We start from the raw sequence: 24,572 nt of genomic DNA, 5'->3' as shown, positions 1-24,572 counted from the left end.
CAGTTCCGCCATGGCTGCCGAGGAAGCGAGTCGTAGCTCTCCTAGGTCTCGGCGGGAGCCGAAGGGGCGAGCCTCGCGGCAAGACAAGTATTCGGTGCTTTTGCCCACGTACAACGAGCGCGAGAACCTACCGTTCATCGTGTGGCTGCTGGTGAAGAGCTTCTCCGAGAGGTAGCGCGCCGGGCCGCCCTCCCCGAGGAATGAGATGAGCTGGCTTTCCGGGCCTGGGTGTCGGCCGTTGGCGGCTGCGCGAGGCGGCCCTGCCTGGCCTCGCTTCGGCCCCCGCGGGAGACCCTGGGGAGGACGCCACCCTGCGAGGAAAGCAGAGGCGGATTCCTCTGCGCTTCTCTTCGTGTCTCGGATTCTTAGTCCCGCCCTTGAGTTTTCTGAAGCACTGATTTATTGTACATTCCCCGACAGCCCTCTGCCCACCTTTTCTTAGGAGGGCTGGCCACCTTTTTTAATGCCTGCGGGTCCGAAAACCTGACCTCGCTTCTCCCTTATCTAGACGATCGGGCTCTGCGGCCGGAGCCGGGACTCTGAGCGAGCCCGCTGTCTCCCGCCCCCGTTCCGAGGCCTTATGTAAGCAGGAGGTTTGGGCCCTGTGGGTTAGGGAGCTGCTGCTGGGCTGGGCAACCCTTCTGGAGAAGGCAGAAGGGCAGACACGCAGGTGGATGTATGATGTGATTGTTTAAAAAAAAAAAAAAACTGGGAGGTGTTGGTGTTGACTTTGAAAATGTTTAAACTTTTTTTTTCTGTCTTCAGAAAATCCTGGTATTAGTACGAATTACCTTGTTTTGGGGATCATGTATAAATCTTTGACTGATCTTTAGGTATCAGCACATACAAACTTCTCAAATTACAGTGCTTTGAAAATTAGATAATATCATATAGCTTTTATTTTTCCAACCGAGTCTTCTCAATCGAGAACGAGTTATTTCCAGACTTTTTTTGTTTTTCCTCTTTTGACTTTTGTTTTACAAATGAAAACGGAGACTCTCTACGCCGTATTTGTAGTAAGTGCCCCTTACACATTCCTTCTTTTACTAGTATACCCGAGGTAAAGTGTTCGCGGTGGAATTGCTGAGTCGACGCAGTTGTGCTTAAGATTGGTAATTAATGCCGAATTGCTGTCCAAAAAAATTGTACCGGCTTAGAATTCTGCAGCGTTCATCAGAGGGGGCCTTTATCCTCAGGAACCAGCCAGCTTTATTAAACTTACATTGTGGGAAATGCTGATTAGTGAAAAACACTGCTGTTTGATTATAATTATTTGAATCGAATCATTATCTTCACATTCATGGCTTTTCAAAGTTTTTATTCATGGCTTTTAACTTTTTTTTTTAAGTTATATTTTTATTTCTCAAACTCTTTTCCAAGTGAGAGAAAATGTCATGTAGCTGATCTTGTTCTGGCTTGTTTCATGATTATACGATGTTTTCTTTGCTCTGTTCTTTCATGTAGTGCAGTTTATCTTTAGTGATTTCTGGGCAGAGAAGGAGTTTAATAGGGAACAACAATTTTCTTTTCAGGTGGCAAATTACCTAAAGTCGCTCAGCTTGATTCCTTTAAGCTACCTCTTCCTGAGGTGGTCTTGGTGCTTTGAAGTCGAGGGAAATAATTTTGCTTATGAATGACTCCACTGGTTTATGAAGTATCTCAGCACCACAAATAGAATCAACATCTTAACTTGTTTTGACTTGTAAAGCACACGCCCAGATTTAGTGCCCTGTGGGGAACTGAAGTCATCTTTACTGTTAGAGAATAAATAAGCTGGGTTTTGCTTTCTTCCAAGTGTGCTGGTGGCTGACTCTTTTTTTTTTTTTTTTAAAGTATTATAACAATGAAATGTGTTTTCTGGTGGTTTTCCGTGCATTTGTTTCTCAAAGCAGGACCAGAGGAAACATAATGTTGTGTTATGGGAGTTTATCTGTACTTGCTCTTTCCCCATAAGTTTCCCAGTAAAGTTAGCAAAAAGAATGTCTTCTTTAAAGGGGGTGGTGGAAGATGTGATGGTGAGCACAGGTACAGCCAAGTATTATGCTGACTTCTTTTTTGAGTGCAAACTATCACGTGAAGTTAATGAGAACAGTCAGTTCAGTTCAGTCGCTCAGTTGTGTCTGACTCTTTGCAACCCCATGAATCGCAGCACGCCAGGTCTCCCTGTCCATCACCAAATCCCGGAGTTCACTCAAACACATGTCCATCGAGTCAGTGATGCCATTCAGCCATCTCATCCTCTGTCATCCCCTTCTCCTCCTGCCCCCAATCCCTCCCAGCATCAGCGTCTTTTCCAGTGAGTCAACTCTTCACATGAGGTGGCCAAAGTACTGGAGTTTCAGCTTTAGCATCAGTCCTTCCAAAGAACACCCAGGACTGATCTCCTCTAGAATGGTCTGGTTGGATCTCCTTGCAGTCCAAGGGACTCTCAAGAGTCTTTTCCAACACCACAGTTCAAAAGCATCAATTCTTCAGCGCTCAGCTTGCTTCATAGTCCAACTCTCACATCCATACATGACCACAGGAAAAACCATAGCCTTGACTAGACGGACCTTTGTTGGCAAAGTAATGTCTCTGCTTTTGAATATGCTGTCTAGGTTGGTCATAACTTTCCTTCCAAGGAGTAAGCATCTTTTCATTTCATGGCTGAAGTCACCATCTGCAGTGATTTTGAAGCGCAAAAAAATAAAGTCTGACACTGTTTCCACTGTTTCCCCATCCATTTCCCATGAAGTGATGGGACCAGATGCCATGATCTTTGTTTCCTGAATGTTGAGCTTTAAGCCAACTTTTTCACTCTCCTCTTTCTCTTTCATCAAGAGACTTTTTAGCTCCTCTTCACTTTCTGCCATAAGGGTGGTGTCATCTGCATATCTGAGGTTATTGGTATTTCTCCCGGCAATCTTGATGCCAGTTTGTACTTCTTCCAGCCTAGCATTTCTCATGATGTGCTCTGCATAGAAGTTAAATAAGCAGGGTGACAATACACAGCCTTGACGTACTCCTTTTCCTATTTGGAACCAGTCTGTTGTTCCATGTCCAGTTCTAACTGTTGCTTCCTGACCTGCATATAGGTTTCTCAAGAGGCAGGTCAGGTGGTCTGGTATTCCCATCTCTTTCAGAATTTTCCACAGTTGATTGTGATCCACACAGTCAAAGGCTTTAGCATAGTCAATAAAGCAGAAATAGATGTTTTTCTGGAACTCTCTTGAACAATAGAAAGACCTTAATTCAGAAGCAGTGATATCTTTTGTAGTTCTGTGGTTTTTATTTGATAGTGTGGGGTTATGGGTACAATTGTTTGAAATAGTGGTATCAAAGACTGTCACCATCCTCAAGTGGGGTTTTTTTAAGGGTGAAATAAAATCAGATTCCTGATTATGTTATTTAAATCTGTTGGGGGTTAAGTTTAAAAGAATAATCATCCAGAGCTACTCAGCTGACTTGATACCTTTTAAATGTATTTTTGAAATAAAATTTCCCAAGTGGATAAGTAAAATTTCATATGATATCCTATCATATATAAATATATGATCACCAGTTTTTTTTAATGAAAGAATATGTTTTATGTGTGAGAATTTTAACATCTCAGGATTGTATTGGAGAAGGCAGTGGCACCCCACTCCAGTACTGTTGTCTGGAAAATCACATGGACGGAGGAGCCTGGTAGGCTGTAGTCCATGGGGTCTCTGGGAGTCAGACAGGACTGAGCGACTTCACTTTCACTCTTCACTTTCATGCATTGGAGAAGGAAATGGCAACCCACTCCAGTGTTCTTGCCTGGAGAATCCCAGGGACGGGAGCCTGGTGGGCTGCTGCCTGTGGGGTCACACAGAGTCGGACACGACGGAAGCGACTTAGCAGCAGCAGGACTGTATAGCAGCATTTCCCAGCAGCCGGGCCCAGCAGTACTTAAGAGCTGCTCTTGCTGGCCCTGGGGACCTGGCGGGCTTCCCTTTTGGTTCAGCTGGTAAAGAATCTGCCTGCAATGTGGGAGACCTAGGTTCAATCCCTGGAGAAGGGAAAGGCTACCCATTGCAGTATTCTGGCCTAGAGAATTCCATGGACTCTATAGTCCATGGGGTCACAAAGACTCAGACATGACTGAGCGACTTTCACTTACATAGTTTGGAAGTGACATACTGAATATTTGACATTTATTTCAATTGATAATTGGAGTTTTCCTTGGTAATTAACATGGCAATAAATTTCCACTTAGATTAGGGAGGTGTTAGTGACTTTTAAATTGTTTTTTCATTTCAGACTATTGTCTCCAAGCAATACAAATTTTTTTTTTTTTTTTTTAGTGGCTTCAACTATGAAATTATAATCATAGATGATGGAAGCCCAGATGGAACAAGGGACATTGCTGAGCAGTTGGAGAAGATTTATGGGTCAGACAGAATTGTAAGTCATTTTTCTATCATATCAGTTACCTTTATATGGGGGAAAGATGATAAATAGTGCTTAGACTCCATCTGTCTAGAAACTGAAAAGACAAAGAGCTCTATATATGCTTGGGATTTAGATGCATTTTCATTGTGCTTGAGGTTTTACATACCTTTGGTATGTGGAGTCATTGGTAGATTTACAACAGAACAGTGGGCCTTTGGATGAACTCTTTATGTCTGACTCTGCAAATCAGTTTCCTTGAAGGGCAGAATTAAAGCATGATACTGAATTCAGAAGTATTATAGAACAAGGGACTTCCCTGCTGACCCAGTGGTAAAGAATCCTCCTGCCAGTGCAGGAAGACTTGGGTTTGATCCCTGCATTGGGAAGATCCCCTGGAGAAGAAAATGGCAAGCCACTCGAGTATTCTTGTCTCGAAAACCCCATGGACAGAGGAGCCTCGTGAGCTGCAGTCCGTGGGGTCTCAAAAGAGTTGGACACAACTCAGCAACTAAACAGCAAGTTCTAAAACTAGGTTGCAGTTAGCCATGCGCACCTGGATCCTTCTTGCTCACTTTCTCTAGGCATTCTCGTGCTTTCAGTAGAGAACACGGTCTGCAGCTAAAAGCTTGTAGCTGGGAAAGGTTACTGACTGTTTTCATGTGAAACATGATGTTTCAGAGAACCTGGCAGTTTTATCTGTAGGATAGTCTTGTGAAGTAGACTGACTTTCTGAGTCTTAAACTTTCTCACTGTACCTTAAAGCCTGTTCTACGGGAGTAACTTGGGCATTTTTATTTTTGATCAATGGTTTGGCTTTATGAAAGCTGGAGTAGATTTTTTAGTTTACTTCAGCCAATTCTTGGGCCAAAAACAGTTAAATCCAGATTTAATTAGAAAACACATTTTAGACAGTATTTTGTAATTTGCATAGACGAGAATTTCTCAGTCTTGCCGCTACTGACCTTAGGACCTGAGGGGTCTTTGCTGTGAGGGACTGTGCTGTATGTTACAGGATGTTCAGCATCAGCCCTGGACTCTACCCACAAGGTGCAGCAGCAGCAGCCCCCGCAGTGCAGCCGCCCCCGCAGTGCAGCAACCAGAAATACCTCTGGGCATCGTCAGACGTCCCTTTGCCAGCAAAATTACCCCCTTGTGCCAGAGAGAGCCCATTGCTATAGGCGTAAAGAAGTCTCTTGGAGAACGTTTATTGGTACTTGCATTTCAAGAAGTAGCAATTAAGCATCATACAAAGTAGACTCTTGAGTCCCCATATTCTTGATTAATCCCAATAATGAAATAATTTCTGTGCAATCAGAGAGCTTAGTTAATGAGAAGAGTTTAAAGGAAATGTGTTACTTTCTCTTTTTTTAAATTTATTTGGCTGTGACAGGTCTTAGTTGTGGTATGCAGGTTCTAGTTCCCAGACCAAGGATTGATCCTGGGCCCCCTGCATTGGAAGGTCAGAGTCCTAGCCATTGGACCATCAGCAAAGTTCCAGGAAATATGTTACGCTTATGTACAGTGTAAATCTATCCTGTGCTAGAGCTTCCTTCCATCTCACAGACATGATTCACAGAACTGTCACACCTCAGGCCTTTCTGAATATTTCCAGATGTACAAGCTTACAGAGGAGATAAAAGCTTAGATTTTCATCCTTTTAGCAGTGACTTTCAATAATGGTTGATTCATATTTTTGGCCAACAGTTCCTCAGTTCTTTTATAGGTTCTGGGCCAACTGCACTGAGTCACATAATGCATAGAATATTCTCACTATGTATTTCCATTTAACCTGGAAACATCAGCCTGACAGTGTTTTGAATCCTTTTATCTTCGAACCTCAACCTTGAGATGTGATTGATTGTGCCTGCTGAATTGACCTCAAATTCTAAAACAACATGGTTTTCAAAGAATTCCACTTTCCTCATCAATCTAATAAAATTTGAAAGGATGAGGGAAAAAATAGCATTTACTGTCACGATTTCGGTGTGTGCCAGGGAAATTGCCTACTCATTATTTTATCACTTTTAGGTCATTTAAGAAAATTACTGGGGGTGTGTGTGTATGTGAGTACCAATAAGAAGCTATGCCAAAGATAGTACTTGCTTGCTTTTTAAGTCACATAAGTATATTCAGTTGGGGGAGGGGGGAATTGAAAAAAAATTAGGAACCACCTTACAAAACCTCAGATAAAATATTCGTAGATGCTTTGTTAGCTAGCCTTTCAGATTGGCTGGAAGTAATATTTCAGGGGGAAAAAAAGATGGAGCTATTTAATATAAACTTTTGAAAGTCTGAAAATTACAAATAATAAAGTTATTCTTTGAAAATGAGGGGGTTTTTTTAAGCTAAAACACAGGGTTCTAGAAAACCTAAGATAAACTGTAAAGAATTTGAGTTTTCAGTGCAAATACCAGATGAGGTCAGTATTTTGACGGTAACCGTCAAGCACAGAATCAGATAAAACCTGACACATGATTTGGTTTTGTTTAGTGAGTTGTACTTATCATAGATTATTGATTGAATGTCTGGTTCTCCTGTATATAAGAGCTCATCAGGTAGGAATGTATTTTATCTGCCTTTGTTCCTCCTTTGGACCTACAGCAGCTTGCGTGTAGTTAAAAAGTATAACCTGTTTGAATTAAATTGAAAATACTTTGTTTGGAGGTTTGCAGTCTGAGGCAGTCTGCCTACATAACTGCCCAGTGCCGGGGTGGATAAGAAATGCTCAGTGGTGAGTCTTCAACCCTTACCTCAGAAACTTGGTGTCAAACACTGGCATTCTACTTTTCCAGAAATTTAGAGAAAAAAGGAAAAAACTAAAGAAGTCAGGGTTTATATGTGGACCAGAACGTGAAGAAAGACTAATTGACAAGCAATAAGGAGAGAGAAAGGAAATCTTTTAGGAATATAACCTGAAATCATGTGAGTGGACCAATAGAGAGTGAGATAAGGTCATCTAAGCATAAATTCATGGGAAATAGATGGGGAAACAGTGTCAGACTTTATTTTGGGGGGCTCCAAAATCACTGCAGATGGTGAGTGCAGCCATGAAATTAAAAGACATTTGCTTCTTGGAAGAAAAGTTATGACCAACCTAGGTAGTATATTGAAAAGCAGAGACATTACTTTGCCGACTAAGGTCCGTCTAGTCAAGGCTATGGTTTTTCCTGTGGTCATGTATGGATGTGAGAGTTGGACTGTGAGGCTGAGTGCCGAAGAATTGATGCTTTTGAACTGTGGTGTTGGAGAGGACTCTTGAGAGTCCCTTGGACTGCAAGGAGATCCAACCAGTCCATTCTGAAGGAGATCAACCCTGGGATTTCTTTAGAAGGAATGATGCTAAAGCTGAAACTCCAGTACTTTGGCCACCTCATGAGAAGAGTTGACTCATTGGAAAAGACTCTGATGCTGGGAGGGATTGGGGGCAGGAGGAGAAGGGGATGACTGAGGATGAGATGGCTGGATGGCATCACAGACTCGATGGACGTTGAGTCTGAGTGAACTCTGGGATTTGGTGATTGACAGGGAGGCCTGGCGTGCTGCGATTCATGGGGTCGCAAAGAGTTGGACGCGACTGAACTGAACTGGACTGAAGCATAAAATCAAGATAAGTTGATAGAATATCAACATTTAAAATCAAAGAGGGAATTGAGAAAACAGGTGTGGTTATCAAATATTCCGAAAAGGTATAAGTGAGTTAAATCCTCAGTTTTCTTAGGAAGGGATCAATAGATACTGCTTAAAATGATAAGTAATAGACAAAAAAAATACATTGTGTTTTGGTGGGTAGCACCGAGGAGGGGGGCTAGAGTTTAAGATTTTGCCTGGGGGGAGGGGGGAGAGTTGGGTAAAGGAATGTTACTTTTCCTTAAAAGCTCTTAAATTACTTAACTGTTACTAAATGCATTTTTTATTTTGGAAAAAAATGTTAGGCATATTCTGCTTTAAGTTCTAATAAATGCAACTGTATTTCTGTTAAAATGAGTGAGCACTTATTCAAAAAAAGTTTTTATTAGATTTTCCATTATTTGTGTTAAAATGCCATTTCTTATCCTTACAGCTTCTAAGGCCACGGGAGAAAAAGTTGGGACTAGGTAAGCAGAACCTCTAACCCCTGCCCCTGCCCATACCTGTTCCTTAACTTGGTAAGATTTCCCATGTGTAGTTTCCCAGTTTGGAACAGGGCCAAAATACAGTGACCCCCCTGTGACGATTTTTAATGATCTTAATGACGTTTAGCTGGTTTAACTTGAATTTCCTGTGTCAACCAAGGCCCTCTTAGGAGAACAGAAACTATTGTAAGTCTTTCAATATGAGGAATTTAATATAGAGAATCTGGTTACACCAGTGCAGGAATTGCTGAGAAGCCAAATGGAAGAGTGAGGGTACTCAGAGGTTAGTAGCTGCTGGAGGTCACTGCTGCTCCCCCAGGGCTGGAGCAGCGATGGAGGAGCTGGTGTTTTTAGAGCCGGGGACCCAGGCCGCATGCCCAGAGGATCTAGAATGGTAGAGTCAGGGGTACCTGGTGGAAGTGGGAGCCGTGGGGGGAATCTGGTCCATGCTGAGAGGTGGAGTAAGGGGGAGGACTGTTGGACTTTTCCCCTTCTGCTTGAAATCTCCCATCTTCCTGTGTTTCCCAAAGCTGTTTGGAAATCAGTTGACAAGAGAACAAATATAGTACCCTGCGATATATTTAGAACAGAGAAGGGATCTAAGGGCAAACATTTGGACCAGCACACTGCCTTAGCTATAAGTCCTTGAACATTTCTTTAAGTTAAAACGTTTTTAAAAGGTATTCATTTAGTTATTTTTTTTAAAGAAAGCTGTTCTGGCTTTACAATGTAAGAGGTTATAGAAAATCTCAAATGAATTCAGTCTCGTTCTGAGATAAAACTTGAATGCCTTTATTTCTGTTGTCGGTCACAGTTGTTTTATGTTGAAAAGTGTTGCTATTATTGAAAAATTGGGGGAGCATGTAGGAAACACAGTACTTGGAAATGGAGTGCTGTCGGAAGATCATTGATTTCATGGCGTGATCAAATGTTCTGAATATCTGAATCCAGAAGGTTCTTCAAGATTGAAGTAATGTTGAAACTGCCCTGAAAGCCACCAAGAATTATTAACCAATCAGTGGCAATCCAGAAACCTATAGTCAGTCACTTCTTACCAGAAGTCAGAAGAATTCAGCCTTGCTAATAAGCTGCTGTGTTGGAGTGGGGATAGAAAACGCAGGAATTCCCATCTCCTGTTCCTGGCCAGTCACCCTTACCTGCCAAGTCCTTGAGGCGCTTTTGGGCGTGAGCACGGCTAAGTGATCGCTAGCTGCACCTTTGTCCCAGATGCAGGGCTCTTGTGTACCAGGCTTAAGGTGTGGAAGACACTCCCTGGGTCGCTTTTGCGGGGCAGCGGTGATGGGAAGAGCAGAAGCAGAGAGACAGGTTAGGTGGGGGTCCAGGCATCACAAGGTGGTGCCCAGGACTGAAGTGAGACGACAGTTCGGTGTCAGCTCTAGAGGACTGATGGCTTCTCAGAGATGCTCAGCAGTTTCTTCCCTGTTTAAATGTAGACCTCAGCATTTCCGGTGACTTCCTTTAATGCATACAGATGTTTTCATTTTTAGGAACTGCATATATTCACGGGATGAAACATGCCACAGGCAACTATATAATCATCATGGATGCTGACCTCTCACACCATGTGAGTGGTATGTTTCTTTATTAGCTGTTTATTATAGTCTCAGCCTATTTTACTGACCTACTGTTTATTCTTAATTTCAGCCAAAATTTATTCCTGAATTCATTAGGTAGGTATTTCTAATGTTTGAAAGAATTATGATTCAAGTCGTTTATCTTATTTTTATTTTTTTACTTCATTTTTCATTCATTAAAATGCTCATGCTACTTTAAGTTTGCTATCAAAAATGAAACCAGTGTATAGATTTGAGGCATGTGAGTATAGGTATAAGACTAAAGGAAGAATTTTAGGGGCCCTGAGAGGATTAACTGAAAAATAATCCCTTTATTACCTAATTCTATAAACACTATAGAAAATTTCTATAAACCATCATTAATTTCTATAAATACTGTAGAAAAAAGATGAAAAACACCTTCCCTGTTCAATGGAATTAAACCCTGCATCAAAAGGGTAAAACCCTATGAATAGATGGGGTTTATTTTAGGAATGAATGCCAAAATCAGGAATCTGTCAAAATAATTCATCTATCACATTAACAAAGAAGGCAGTCTGATTAAGTCTATAGATGCTAAAGGGTATGTCATAAAATTCACTATCCATTTCTTCCTAAAATGTTAGTACAGAAATAGAAGGAAACCAGTTAAACATGCAGAAGGCAACCTAGCCCTACATCAGAGGCGTCCTACCTGTTTGTTGGTTGCTGCACTGCATGGCTTGGCCACCCACTCCAGTATTCTTGCTTGGAGAGTCCCATGGACAGAGGGGCCTGGCAGGCTCCCGTCCGTGGGGTCACAAGAATTGGACACGACTTAGCCACTGACCCACCACAGCTTGTGGGATCTTGGTTCCCTGACCAGGGCTTGAACCTGGACCCCCAGCAGTGAAAGCGGGAGTCCTAACCACCAGTGGATTTCCCCATGAGACTCTTAGCAAATGATGAGATGCTGAATTAATTTCCAGTAGACTCACCAGTGACTGTAGGTATACCAGATGTCATTGAACACGGAAATTTTAAGTGATGTTGTAACATAAGAATTTAGCATATATCAGTAAAGGGTACAAAATTCTGTTTATTTACAGGTAATGTAAAAACATTTTTAGAAAAATCAAGAGACCATGACACCTTTCAGAAAAAGAACTTGGGAGCTGTTCTGAACGTAAACTAAATAGAAAAACAGAGTCAGATCATGTCACCTGTTTAGAATACTTCCAGGAGGTCCTGTGAACACATGGAGAATCCACATTCCTTTACTTGCCATTCAAACCACTCTGTGAAGTGGCCCCCGCCTTGCGATCTGAACTCATCCTCTGCCCTCCACTGTCTGAAGTGCTGTGTCACAGCTCCTTAATGCCAACTACTTCTCCTTTGATCTCTGCGTAAAGTCATCTCAAAAATACCTTCTCTGCTTAGATCACCAAAACTACCCCAGAACTCCTCTGACCTGATAGGCAGTGGAACCAGTGGGCTAGAAAACGGGTGAGAGATGCAGTCAGGCCCTGTGTAGAGAAATCCAGACGGCTGATGAAGCTGAGATCCTCACCCTGGGATGTAGTCAGGGAAATGCGCCTGAAGTAACCATGCATTACATGTTTGCTACCCATTAGTTTTTCAAAATTAAAACCTATGAAGCAATACCTCCAGCACAGATAAGATGGTAGAAAATGGACACAAGTGTTGCTGGAAGAAGTGTGAGTTACTGCAGCCGTTTCAGACAGGAATGTCTTGTGATATCTGTTAGAATTAAAAATACTTAGGAGCTTTCTTTTAGCAATTTTGTTGAAAGCTCAGCAGCTTTTTAAAATTGACACCGAATTTATTTTTTCTACAGGAAGCAAAAGGAGGGTAATTTTGACATTGTCTCTGGAACTCGCTACAGAGGAAATGGCGGTGTATATGGCTGGGATTTGAAAAGAAAAATAATCAGGTATATACATTTAGAATATATGCTTATGATTTCTTTTTTAGTGTAACTATTAGAAATATGTTTTTAACAAGTATTTGGATTAAATGACCATGTGGGGTTTGTGAAATCAGATTGTGACTTCCAAAAAATATTCCCAGGTAGCTACTTACATACAATTTTTCCTATGTTAGAGTATTTTATTTTGGATGCTTTTCACTTGGGGAAAATCTGCATAAACCTTTGAACCTTTCATAGAAAGTATCTAATTCAGCAAAATTTATTCTGTGTGAACCTTCAGCTCTTAAGTGAATTATTCATCTGTTTTTGGACTAAATAACTTTTCAATATATATTTTTCTAATAATTTAAGATACACCATGGTTTCAGCTTTTACTAAGAAACAAAGTGGTGCAGCTTTGGAGGCAGACTTGGGCTAAACTCCTGACTCTGTCATTTAAATTGCCTGTGTCCCCTTGCATATCTTGCCTTTTCTAAGCTTTATTTTCCTCATGATAAAATGGAAGTAAAACAAGCTGTTTCAGTTTTCTGTTACAGTGTAACAGACCATCCCAAAGCTTAATGACTTAAAACAAATTTATCATTTCTCTAAATTCTTTGGTTTGGCCCCTGGTTCCTCTGCCGTCTTCACCTGGGCTCATTCATGTAGTTTCCTTTGGCTTGAGGGTGAGCTGTGCTGGTATCTCCAAAAATGGCCTCATTCATATGTTTAACATATGGCGCTGGTTGTTGACCGGGCCCCCCTCAGTTCTGCTGCGTGTAGCTGCTCACCTGGAAAGCTGGATCAGCTGCTTTACATGGCCTTCTAAGGGCACCATCCAGAAGTACCACAGTTGCAGCTGCAAGCACTCTCGAGTGCTAAGCTCTGGGGCTAACACCACTTTAAATTTTGGTCAAAGCAAGCTCGTAATCAAGGGATGGGGAAATAGAATCCCCCTCTTGATGGGGAGACCCACAAAGAATTTTTGACCACATTTAGTCTATCTCACCTAGGTTGTTGGAGAGAGGTGTTTCTATCTCTAAACGATCTACCTAGCTTATTGCTTTTTGTGTAACAACATAACTTTGTATAAATTCTTACTAATAGTACTTTTTATCAGTCACTCCATTCCTATCAAAGATTCTGTTAGGTTCAGTTTTGCCTCTTAACTGTAAAATTTAAAAAATCTTCAGTGAAATGAAGGGGTTAGATAAATGAGCAGTTTTCGTTCCTTCTGAGGATCAGAATCATGTAGGAGAGAATTATATACACCTGCTCCCTACTCATCCTCCCGGCCTTTCTTGTGCATACACACATTGGAGACCATTTGAATGGATCTCCAGGGATGGTGCGAAAGCCTCAGTAGTTTTCACAGGTTCCCAGAGGATTGTGTTGTGCAGCCACGGTTGAGACCAGCAAGTCAGTGAGATCCCTGACTCAGGCCTCTCTGAATTTGGTCATTAAAACTAATATTTAAAGTCAGGGAGTCCCAGTGAGAGACAGTCTATAACTTTTGGTTGGATCATTTAGTTGTATTGAGTTGTATCCATCATCATGACTTCTTAATGTCTTCACTGACTTTATAGTAAAAACTGGCGAGAAAGATTGTGTATCACTTGCTCAAGGTCTCATTTTTATGGGCCAGAACCGGAATTTGAACCCAAGTCTGTGACTCCAGCTGTATTTTGATTGTTGTTCAGTCATGTCCAACTCTTCGGGACCCCATGGACTTGCAGCATTTTGGTTAATACCCCAATTTTAGAATGCATTACCTTGAATAGATATATAGATATATACATACACAGGCACACACACATAAATACATAGACTCTCACACTCCTTGGGTCAGATTCATTTTGTGGGATAAGTTATGTCTTGGAATTTTTTTGTAACGACCAGAAGCAAATTGAAGGGGGGGAGTATGTTTTTGTTAGCCATTATCCCAACTATATCCCTAGCCATGTATTTTATATGAAATAGGCTCTCCTGAGGAGCACCTTGATGGTGCCCCTGGCCTTGGAGAGAAACTCTTTTCCACGCTGCTTCCCTGCCACCTTCCCTCCCTCCAGAACAACTAGTTTTCTGAATCTGAGCACACTAAAACAGCTGCAGTACCAAAGTCATTTTTTCCAAGTGTACTTTACATCTTTTTGAAATGTTAATAATAGCTGTTTGTCAGTAATACCTTATAGTTGATTGATACTTAGTTGTGCTTGAAGCATAGATCCTAAAGTCATTGTTATGGGCTGAATGTTTCCGAATTCCTGTGTGCCTTGCCCTGGGAGTGTTGGTGTTCAGAAATGGGGTTTGGGGGAGGTAAGTGGGTTTAGATGAGGTCCTGCATGTGGGTGGGGCACTGTTGGTGGAATTAGTGCCCTTTCAAGAAGAAAGCAGGAAAGCCTGGCGCTTCCTCACCCCCACCCTGAGCTCCTCCACCCTCCATGTGAGCACACACCAAGGCGGCACCATTTGGAGGCTAGGAATAGGATCCTCACCAGGAACCAAGTTTACAGCACCTTCATCTTGGACTTTTCAGCCTCCAGAACTGTGAGAATTGAGTATCTGTTGTTTAAGTCACCCAGTCTGGGTTGCAGAAGCCCAAGCAGAGTGGACAGTTTCAGAGTGGAACCTGTGGTCAGTTTTCCAGAAATGGCCAAAACCCTTTCCCACCTTCACCCTTTAATAAAAAATACCATTTTAATGCAAACTGAGGTTGGAAAAGCCCTCCCTTGGTGATTTGAATCTGAAAAAGAAGCTTGAAATCCCTGATAGATCACTTTTGCTGTCTTGACAGATGTTTGTAATCCTAAATTATTACTGTTGGCAAATATGCGAGTGGAGTTAAAAATCTATTACCATTCTTACCTAGTGTTTGAAAAATGATTGTTTTATAGGTCATCTCCACATGTCACATTCAAAGAATACAAAATACCTATTTTCTGGAAAAATGAGAACTATCAGATCTCCTTTCACTGACAAACCCTTGCTTTGTTCCATAGAGTTAACATTTTTGTTGCATTTTTGAAATTACTATAGCATTTTTAGCACTCTGCACTTGGCTGTATTTCTTTCGTGTAGAAACTGTTATTTTATAAAGAAAACCTTTTCTTTGACAGCCGTGTGGCCAATTTTATAACTCAGATTTTGCTGCGACCAGGAGCATCTGATTTAACAGGAAGTTTCAGGTACAGTGAAAACTTGTAACTGTATATTTTCTACTATTTACAATTTCTTGCCTAAATCTCTTGCTTCAGAATGACTTATTTAAAGAAACCCTTTTCATTTCTACCTCATTTTTGTTCTGGAACACTAAAAAAGGCAGATTGAAGTTCTTAGAGGTGCTAATGAAGCCTAAACATCTTCTTAAGGGAAAATACTGTACTTTTTAAAGAGCAGGAATGACAGGTCGGTGTGCTTAAAGTCAGCATCACCGCTCAGCCCTTGAGGGGCCTGAGGTGACCACTAACTGCTCAGTCAGAGCATAACTTCTTGTCTAAATGGTGCAAAGCCTCCTGCTAGGTCCTTGGGATTTTTAAGTTTTTGCTTGTTTCTTGGCGTTTTTGTAATTTTAGACCTGATACAGTAGTTTACTTTGTATGACGATGCCAAATGACTGCCAGAATTTTTTTTAATCTCTGAAACTAAAATGTCTCCTCACCTGCTTTAAGGTCCAGACTCCATGCATTAGTTAATACATTGTATTAGCTGGTATATGCTTCTATCCATTAAATGTTGATTCTTTTCACCTTTGATAGAACGCACGTGTGCATGCTCAGTCGCGTCAGTCATGTCCGACCCCTTGCGACCCTATGGGACATAGCCCACCAGGCTCCTCTGTCCACGGGATTCTCTAGGCAAGAATACTGGAGTGGGTTACCATGCCCTCTTCCAGAGATCTTCCCGACCCAGGGATCGAACCCACATCTCCTGCATTGGGAAGCTGGTTCTTTCCCATTAGTGCCACCTGGGAAGCCCTTGTTAAAACATACAGATACAGAAATTAGGAGCCTGCTGTTGAAGGTAATGAGTACTTCTAATGCAGCTGTAAGTTTGTTGGATAGCAGTTCAGAGACAGTGAGAGAGAGGCAGAAGTGAAGAGAGGAGCCGTCACAAATTAGAGGTCAGATAATGAAAATTAAACCTCTCTAGAGTTAAGATGTAAGTTGTTCTGAAAGCAGTTTGGTGTATGAAAGATAGCTACAGACCCATACATACATCCTTCAGTTCCACACTTTGAGGCAGATGAATATATGAAGCCCACATGTGTTATCATGATTTTGAATGAAGACCCAGGGTAGCTTCATCGGTTGTGGAGATGGGGACTTTGCTTTGGGACCTAGTTCCCCTAGTTACTTCATCCCCTAGCTCCTCCTCTCATAGCTTTCTCAAAAACTACAAAAAAAAAAAGGTAGAAATTGCTGCCTTTGTATACACTGAGGCTCAGGGGGGAATTGTTTTTTCGCCACAGTGACTCTGAAAACAGAGTCTGTGAAGAAGATTGAGTTCACCCATAGGCTTTCCTCGCTCCTGTCTCTCTTGGAAACCTGATGAGCTTTGCCTTTGGCCTGCAGTCCATCTAAAGTTAGGCTGTGCATTCACCCATCGTAACTGATTGACTGTGACCTCCGTTATTGAGAGCTGATTACTGCCTCAATCTTGTGATCCCTACTTCCTGTCTCTAACTTAACCAGGCTCAACCTAGAGGGACTTAGTTTCTCCCAGGAATTTAGATCTCAGGAAATAGAAACTTCACAGACACTTCGAGGAAACACCTGGCAGTCGCTCCTTCCTTGCCTCGAGTCTGTATTATGCTTTGTTACCTATCACCTCTGTTGTCCCAGTAGTTGAAACAGTTTCTTCCTTTTTGACTTTAAAAGTAAATTTCAAGAAAAAGTTTGAAACTACAAACAATGGGTGGTTTTGCTCCACATGATTCACTTCACCATATTTTAATAATTTCTAATAGTGTGATAGGAAGATAACTCTTTAAATACTAAGAATTCATTTTTACAATTGTCCTAAATTATTTACCAAATATTTTTATGGCCTTTCCAGTTCAGGACAAATGTATGATACTTATCAACTGTGAGAACTTTTCTGTAGACAAATGGCCAATGAAAGTTAAGTTTTTATAAATACCAGTGAACTTTTGGAAAGGTCAGGGTACATGTAGGCATGTATATTTATCCAGGTGTTCATATACATTTTAATTTCTTATAGGTTATACAGAAAAGAAGTTTTACAGAAATTAATAGGAAAATGTATTTCTAAAGGCTACGTCTTCCAGATGGAGATGATTGTTCGAGCAAGACAGCTGAATTATACTATTGGTGAGGTATGTAAATAATGTCAATTCCTCATAAAGAAACAAAGTTTAGACTTTTTATAATAAAATGTTAATTTTCATAAACTACTAAGTAAATGTGGAAGGCTTCCAGGTGTCCATGCAAAAGAGTGAAAGTTGACATTCTTTTAAACTTGATATATTTGACATACCAAGATCTAAAGCTTGACAGAAGGCAGTGTTCCCTTTTAAATAAATTAAAGTGACTGGTATGTTCATCCTTGCCTTTTTTTCTGGCCACTCAGCATTATGGGATGAGTCTGTCTTCTGCTTTTCCCCTTGTCTTGGCCATCAGCCACTCTACTTAAGGTAAAAGTGAATGGTGAGGGACTTCCCTGGTGGTCCGGTGGCTAAGACTCCCCATTTCCATTGCAGGGTGCCCAAGTTTGATCCCTGGTAGGGGTACTAAGATCCCACATGCCATGTGGCCAAAATTAATTAATTTTTCCTAAAAAAATGCATGGTGAATCCCTTTTGCCCAACAGTCTATGAGTAAATGAAAAGGGCAGGAATTGGAGGAGCAGTTTAATACTCTTGTTCAGAGCAAGAAAATAGCTAACTGGAATGCTACTGCTCTTGTGGAAGTTGTAAGATTTTTAGCTTAGTGCTAAAATAGCGACAGCTAAACTTGATGGTGGAGAAGGGGGTGGCATCCCACTCCAGGATTCCTGCCTGGGAAATCCCATGGACAGAGGAGTGTGGTGGGATAGAGTCCATGGGCCGCAGAGTCGGGCAGGACTGAGCAACTAACACTAAACTTGATGGACTACTGGAAAAAATTCAGGTTGTTTTACTTTTGGAGGATAATTTTTCCTTGAAGCTTGAGTAAACAACTTAATATTCAGGATCAGTGCCTTTTCAAAAGAGTAGATTTGGTTCATATGACCTATTTTAAGATAATAAAATGCATGTTATGTTTAATTTTGAAGACTTGGAGGTGAAGGTGGTTACTGTAAGAATCCCATAATTTGCACTTACCTTGAAGGACTTGCTAGCAGAGGAACAATCTTGTTTCTGTTGTATGAGTAACTGTTGTATGCATGCTTTACTTCTTTTCTCATATTTTTGAAGACTCACTTAATGTATATTTTTTTAACTAGGTTCCAATATCATTTGTGGATCGTGTTTATGGTGAATCCAAGTTGGGAGGAAATGAAATAGTCTCTTTCTTGAAAGGATTACTGACTCTTTTTGCTACTACATAAAAGAAAATTATTCATTTATACTTAATCCTGTGCAATTCAGTGTAAACATGGAAAAAGCCTGGTTGCTGATTTTTATAAAATGTACTCTTAGAACATAAATCACAAGGTAAGGCAAGTCTATTTTCTGGAGAAAGTCCCATTTTATATGTCAAATTAAAATGAGCAGTGTTCTCGGTTTTCGTTTACATTTTGTTGTATTAAGACCTATAAATAAAGGTATATGGAATTTCTGCATAAAAATACTGCTGCTTTCATTAAAGTATACAAATGCAGGATTTCTTACCTGGGGAAGATTTTGAGAAAGACTGGATTCATACCTAATAACACGTCAGAAGTAAGATGAGTGCTAATCATATTCATGAAATATACATATGGCTATTTCTGTATGAACTGAAAAATACATACCTCTCCTGCTATTTTAAAGTGCACCCCAAATTTCTTAAACCAGATAATACATTTAGAGCACAATTTGAGTTTGGTCTTTGTAGCTGTTGACGTGATAGAGCATTTCACCTGTCGGAGCAGCAAGTCTGTTTAAAATACATACCGTGCATTGGAAGCAACAGCATTTTACTGCCTAGTTGTTTTTTTCTCTTCTGGGCACAAAGGTCTTTCAGTAAAGAAAACCATTGACGACATTAAGGCACAAATCTAGCTGCTGTAATAATTTTTATTTTTTGGCCAGGCCTTGAGGCCTGTGGGATCCTACTTCCCCAACTAGGGCTTGAACCGGAGTCCCGGGCAGTGAAAGCACCACGTCCTAACCACTGAACTGCCAGGGAATTACCACCTATAGTAATTTTTAAACAACTGTTTTTTCCCTCAAAATAATTTGTTTTCATGTTATTTCAGGACCCTTAACAAAGCATACATAATATGAGTGAATCCCCTAGATGTCTTCTTTTGAGAAAACTGTTCTGCAAATTAAAAGGTTGTTCAGTAAAGCCAGCACAGATAACTCTGTTTACCCATTTTAAGAAGGTATTGCAAATAAGATCAGTTTCCAATTATAACATAGCTTTTAGATCATGCAGTATCTTTTAAAATTTTGAGTGAGACATACTTTGAGCAAATAAGCTTAAAATCAAGATAACTTTTCCAAGTAAAAGGGAGAGGCGTCTCTAAATAAACATACTTAGTGGACAATATTTCTCTGACTACATTGTCCTAGTTTAATTTGGCTGCTAAAGCAATTTAAAATCTGATTTTTCCATTTGCATTCCCAACAGATCTTACCAGAAATGAATACCAGGGTATACCACCTTTGGTGTCATTTTGAACATCACCTGTTCCTGTGGTTGAATTCATAGGATATGCTCTAATAAGGGCCAGTACTGTTCTGTCTCCCTTTTGTGCAGAGCCCACCATGGACCCCTCTCCTTGGGGAAATGACTTCTCTCATCACTGATAACAACTAGAAAATTTATCATCACTGATGTAAAATTAGCTTTATGCTAACAGAAACAATTTTTTGTATGCTTTCTTTTTCATCTAAAACCAAAGTTAAATCTTTATTGTCAGCTATGTGGAGCAGAGATTAAATAACCACCTCAGAGAACTCACTACTAAAGTATTGCCTTCTCAGATGTCACTGGCGTAGGTTACGTACCGTTTGCCTTTTTTAGTCTTTTGATTCTTATTCCTACAATCATTCCAACAGTATCACTGTTGGAATTTACAGTTAAGTATTTGGGCAGTGAAAACTTTCACCATTTGGAAGTTATTAGAAAAAAATCTGGACTATTCAGATGCATTTTTGTACTAAGTCTAGTGACTTAAACACTGGAAAATCTATTTAAACATTTACACGTGAATCCAGCATCCCTTTTTACTTCGTAAATGGGGCCAAGGATGAAATCCAGATGTTCTCCCTTTGTATTGGTATTATCTCTGTATGAATCTAAGTATTGTATCTAAAAAAAACTAACAATTATTTTGCTTATTTCATATTAGTTGTTGCTAGTGTCTTCTGCAACATGTAATTAGATTCGTCATCTTTGTCTCTAAAATCAAACTGTTTTCAGTGTGTCCCCCCCCCCCCTTCTTTTTTCCTACAACTTTTTCCAGCTATTGTTTTCCCTTGAAGTACTGATTTGGCTTTTGAAGATATATTTTATCACAATTTCAGAAATGAATGGAATACTGAGTTGGATGAAACAGCTTGTTAAACCTGCTAACTGAAGCCTTAGACAGTAAGCTCTATGTAACCATAATTTGTACTGTTTTCAATTAAGTCAGCTTCTTTGGGGATGTTACCTATTGTTTGAAACTTAACTTGAAATTTAGAGAAACAGCAAAGTAAGTATAAAGATGTACCGAGCACATCTTAATGGGTTTGGTTAATTCTCCACAATAGACTTTATTGTTCAGTATGTTTAGCCAATGATAGACACTCAACTATAAAAGATGGGTTCAAGAATGTTGAGATGATGTGTTGGCTGGGGTTGACCTAACTCTTCAAAGCCCTCCATTACGTCCTGTGCTATCCAAATTCTGGGAGCACTTAAAGTGACTGTCTTTGGGACTATTCTGTGGTTTTCAAGGATCTTATGGAGGCCCGCTGGCAACATCATTTCTCATCCTTGGCTCACTAGTCCAGTGGCCTCAAAAAACTAGGGATCTCATTTGTTTTCTTCAGGCCAAAGAGACGAGCCCATCTCTGATTTGGAAGAATGCCCTGTCCCCGGGTAACAGCTGGCCTTGTGTAAAACGCAGGCCTGTCCACTGAATAGCCCACCCCACCCCCAAGGGGTCAAGCACCCATGAGTTGGTTTGCACCTCAGGTCGGTGTGTGAAGCACGAGGCCCTCACGCCTCCTTTAAGGCAGGAAGTGTCGGGCATGGCCGGCCAGGTGTCCTGGGCCTCCTTCTCCTGAGCCCGGGAGCCCGGGAGCGCGGGCTTCCCAGCACGTGGAGCCGCGGGGCTGCCCACACGCCCCTCCCGCCAGATGTAGTCCAGGCCCAGCCGGGCCCGCGCAGGGATCCCCAGCACGGCCACCTGACTGAGTGCAGGGCGTGCTTCGGCCCGCCGCTGGTACCTCCGCCGTCGGCGCTGTGACCAGAGGAAGGCGCCCGCCGTGCACAAGGGCCATGGAAGCGCACTGCGGCCATTATCCGCGGCGCCTCCTAGTGGGTCAATGGCAAATCCTTCTGGTTCTCGCGAGAGCTCCCCCTCAGTGGGGATTATATAATTTCCCTTAGGCGGGGATGGGGGTGCTGATGCTACTACCCTCCCTCAGAAAAAGTTAAGTGCAGGCACACATGGAAGTGAGAGTTGTCTTTGGGGGGCATGGGGGGAAGGGGTATTGGCCCCCATTGCCCCCCCCTACTTAGCTGGACAATGAGTCCTCTTATGCTAATGAGGTGCTTACGTCACTTCCGCTCTTTCTCGGCCGCCATTTTGGCTAGGGCAGGTTCGGGGAGTCGCTCCGAGGCGCTTGTATTGTCTGCCGAGGGGAGACGCGGGATCAGCCCCCTCCCCCGCCCGTTGCCGCCGCCGCCTCCGCCGGCCCGGTCTCCCCTCCGCCGCCCGCCGGGATCCATGAACTGAACTCCCGCCCCCCCCCCCCCCCCCCCCGGCCGCCGCCATCTTGTGCCCCCTCCCCTTCCCGCAGGCAGCGCTAAGGGGGATTTTGGCGTCTCCTCAGACACAGCTCCCTCTCTCGGTCCCCGCTGCTGAGGAGCGAGAGGAGCGCGGCCGCCGCCGCCGCCCGCCTGCCCGCGCCGGTGAAGCCGCCTCTCCCACACCCTCCGTCTCCTCCCTCCGCCCCTCCTTTGTCTGCACCGCTCGACGACGCTGCCGCCGCCGCCGCCGCCCGCGCGGGGACTGGAGGGATCCGCTCGCGCCGCCGCCGCCGCCCGCCGCTCTGCTGCGCCCGCCGCGCCCCCCGGCAGCAGCCGCGGCCGCGGCGCGAGCCGGAGCCCACCGAGGCCGCCGAGCCGGAGCGCGACGAGGCCCCGGGCGCGCCCTCGCCGCCGCCAGCGCCGTGCCGCCGCCATCCGCCCGCCGCCGCCGCCGCCGCCCGGCCCCCGAGCACGCCGGCCCCGCGCGCGCCTCGAGGCCGAGTCAAGGTAAGCCCGGCGGCCGCCGCGCGCGCGGACCCGCGGCCGCCCCGACCCTCGGCCCGCGCGGCTCCCGCCCGCCGGCCCCGCCGGCGCATTGTTGTTGGGACCGCACGCGCTCCCTTTGCGCACTCCGGTGCCGACGGAGCGCCCGCCCCGGCGCGGACCGCTACCCGGGCTCTGCTCCGGGGTCCGGGCGCCTCCTCCTGCAGCCCGACCCCTCTTCCCCGCCCCGCGAGCTCGCGGAGGCCGGCAGCCGCCCCGACCGCCGGAGCTTTTGCCGCTAGTGGCATCTCCCTCCACCCCGCCCCCAGCGAGAACCGAGCTGCTCCCATCCTTGGAACCAATCCCTCTCTCCCGCCCCCCCCCCCCCCCCCCGCCCCAAACGAGCCCCCCACGCACACCCCCATCCCTGGGACGAGCCTTCTGCTGGGTCTCCCCACCTTTAGCTGGGGGAGGGGGGACAGGTTGGGGGGGTGGGGAGCATGGAGGGCACGAAGTGAAAGTCTTTGCCTCCCCTGTGCGGTCCTTCCTCCCCAACATGCCAGCTCCCTTCTATCCTGACCCCGGAGTCCTCCACAACCCCTTTTTCTCAGTCGCAGCTGCCTGGTCAGCACGACCTCTTGCGAGCATTCTGAGCCCCAACTTTGCAGTAAGATGGTGAAAAATGGAAATCCAGAAAGCTGCGAGTTTGGTTTGGGTTTTTTGTTTTTTTAGTGCAATGAATGGGGAATAGTTCTTTGAGCACCCATTTATTCACATCTTCTCTTCCTCTGGACTGCCTCCCTGCCCTCCCCTCCCCCCAAATCTGGATGCCTGTCTGCTGGAAAAGGCGCGATTACCTCTCTTCCTCTTCTTCCCCAGTCCAGGCGCTAAGACCTAATATTCTTTTCAGCCACACACATACCACACTAAGTCTTCTTGATGTTCTTGCATTCCTCCGTTCCTCTGGACAGTTCTTGCAATAACCCCATTTCTCAGACAAAGGCTTAGGAGGGAAAAAGAACCAAACTGTTTCCTGTGTTTGCCATTTTAATACTGTCCATCCCCACAGACCCAAGCCCTTTCCCTGATACTACTTTTGCCAATGTCTTGAACCTTCAAAATGGAAAAAAAAAAATCTGCAGGGTAGCTTGATAGAGTTTCTTTATAAATCTGCATTGTTGCTTCTGGTTTATGGCCATGAAGAAAATACCAGCCCCCACCCAAAATGCACCGCAGCCAAGTCGGCTAAAGGCGATGAGTGTTGGAGTCAGTAGGGGGCGCATTCCCTGCACTGGGTAAGGCTGCAGAGGGGGGAAGGGCCCCAGAGCTAGAACAGGATGTGCTTCACAGCGCCTTCTACAGACCATGGGAAAATGGACCCAGCAAGACTCTCTGACACTCTTAGTTGGTGAGCTGACAGCAACATGGTGAAGGATCAAGTGAGTCAAGAGCAGTGATTTTATTTCTTTTAAAGAATCCACCCTGCACTTTAGAAGTTTTCTCTTTTGACTTTTTCAAAGTGTTGACCCTTAGACAATCCACTTTTGTTCTTAACGAATCACCTTGGCACATCCTTGGTACACAGATTCCCCCTTCTCTGGAATTCTTCCGCCTTAAGCTTTGAATGTGTCACCATATCTTTCCAAGGTCAGATGGTAAAGGGAAAAGTTCAAAGCCTCAGAGTAGATTTCATTCCTTCTTCATGGCCCCATGTCTTTTCAACTCTTTGAGAGTTCAAAATCCTTGAGGGATGTTAGATTTTAGTGGGGGAGTAATTTTCATAAGCATGTAGATGGGTGTCATGATTTGCAAAGCCTTGTTGGTAAACGTCAAGCCTAGGTTGAGTTCTACACTGTTAAACTCAACCAAGTTGACCTTAAAATTTTCCTTCTTTGCAACTTTGGACTTGAAATTGCCATTCATTCTCCCAGTAGCCAACCGCCTTTGCAAAAGTGTTGACACCAGTCTTCTGTGAGCACCCACCTGC

General features: G+C 43.4%; 1 protein-coding gene across 2 annotated transcripts; it reads left to right on the top strand.

Annotated features, from left to right (window-relative positions):
- Positions 1–20,724, top strand: DPM1 (dolichyl-phosphate mannosyltransferase subunit 1, catalytic). Of its 2 annotated transcripts, XR_008200501.1 has the most exons (10): positions 1–171; positions 4,308–4,407; positions 8,456–8,489; positions 10,016–10,092; positions 10,173–10,198; positions 11,919–12,014; positions 15,107–15,175; positions 17,211–17,325; positions 18,435–18,645; positions 20,607–20,724. XR_008200501.1 is itself a non-coding variant. In XM_052651034.1 (9 exons), the coding sequence occupies exons 1-9, from the start codon at positions 11–13 to the stop codon at positions 18,537–18,539; spliced, it is 783 nt and encodes a 260-aa protein (XP_052506994.1). In that variant the 5' UTR covers positions 1–10; the 3' UTR covers positions 18,540–18,768. The 2 variants fall into 2 exon arrangements, 1 of the variants encoding a protein (XP_052506994.1); XM_052651034.1 differs by lacking the exon at positions 20,607–20,724 and having other exon boundaries at positions 18,435–18,768.
- The last annotated feature ends 3,848 nt before the right edge of the window (positions 20,725–24,572 follow it).

The sequence above is a fragment of the Budorcas taxicolor genome, chromosome 13 (genome assembly GCF_023091745.1).
Source record: "Budorcas taxicolor isolate Tak-1 chromosome 13, Takin1.1, whole genome shotgun sequence".
Classification (NCBI taxonomy): domain Eukaryota; kingdom Metazoa; phylum Chordata; class Mammalia; order Artiodactyla; family Bovidae; genus Budorcas; species Budorcas taxicolor.
The sequence above is the reverse complement of the archived record's forward strand: the minus strand, read 5'-3'. Positions and strand labels throughout refer to the sequence as shown.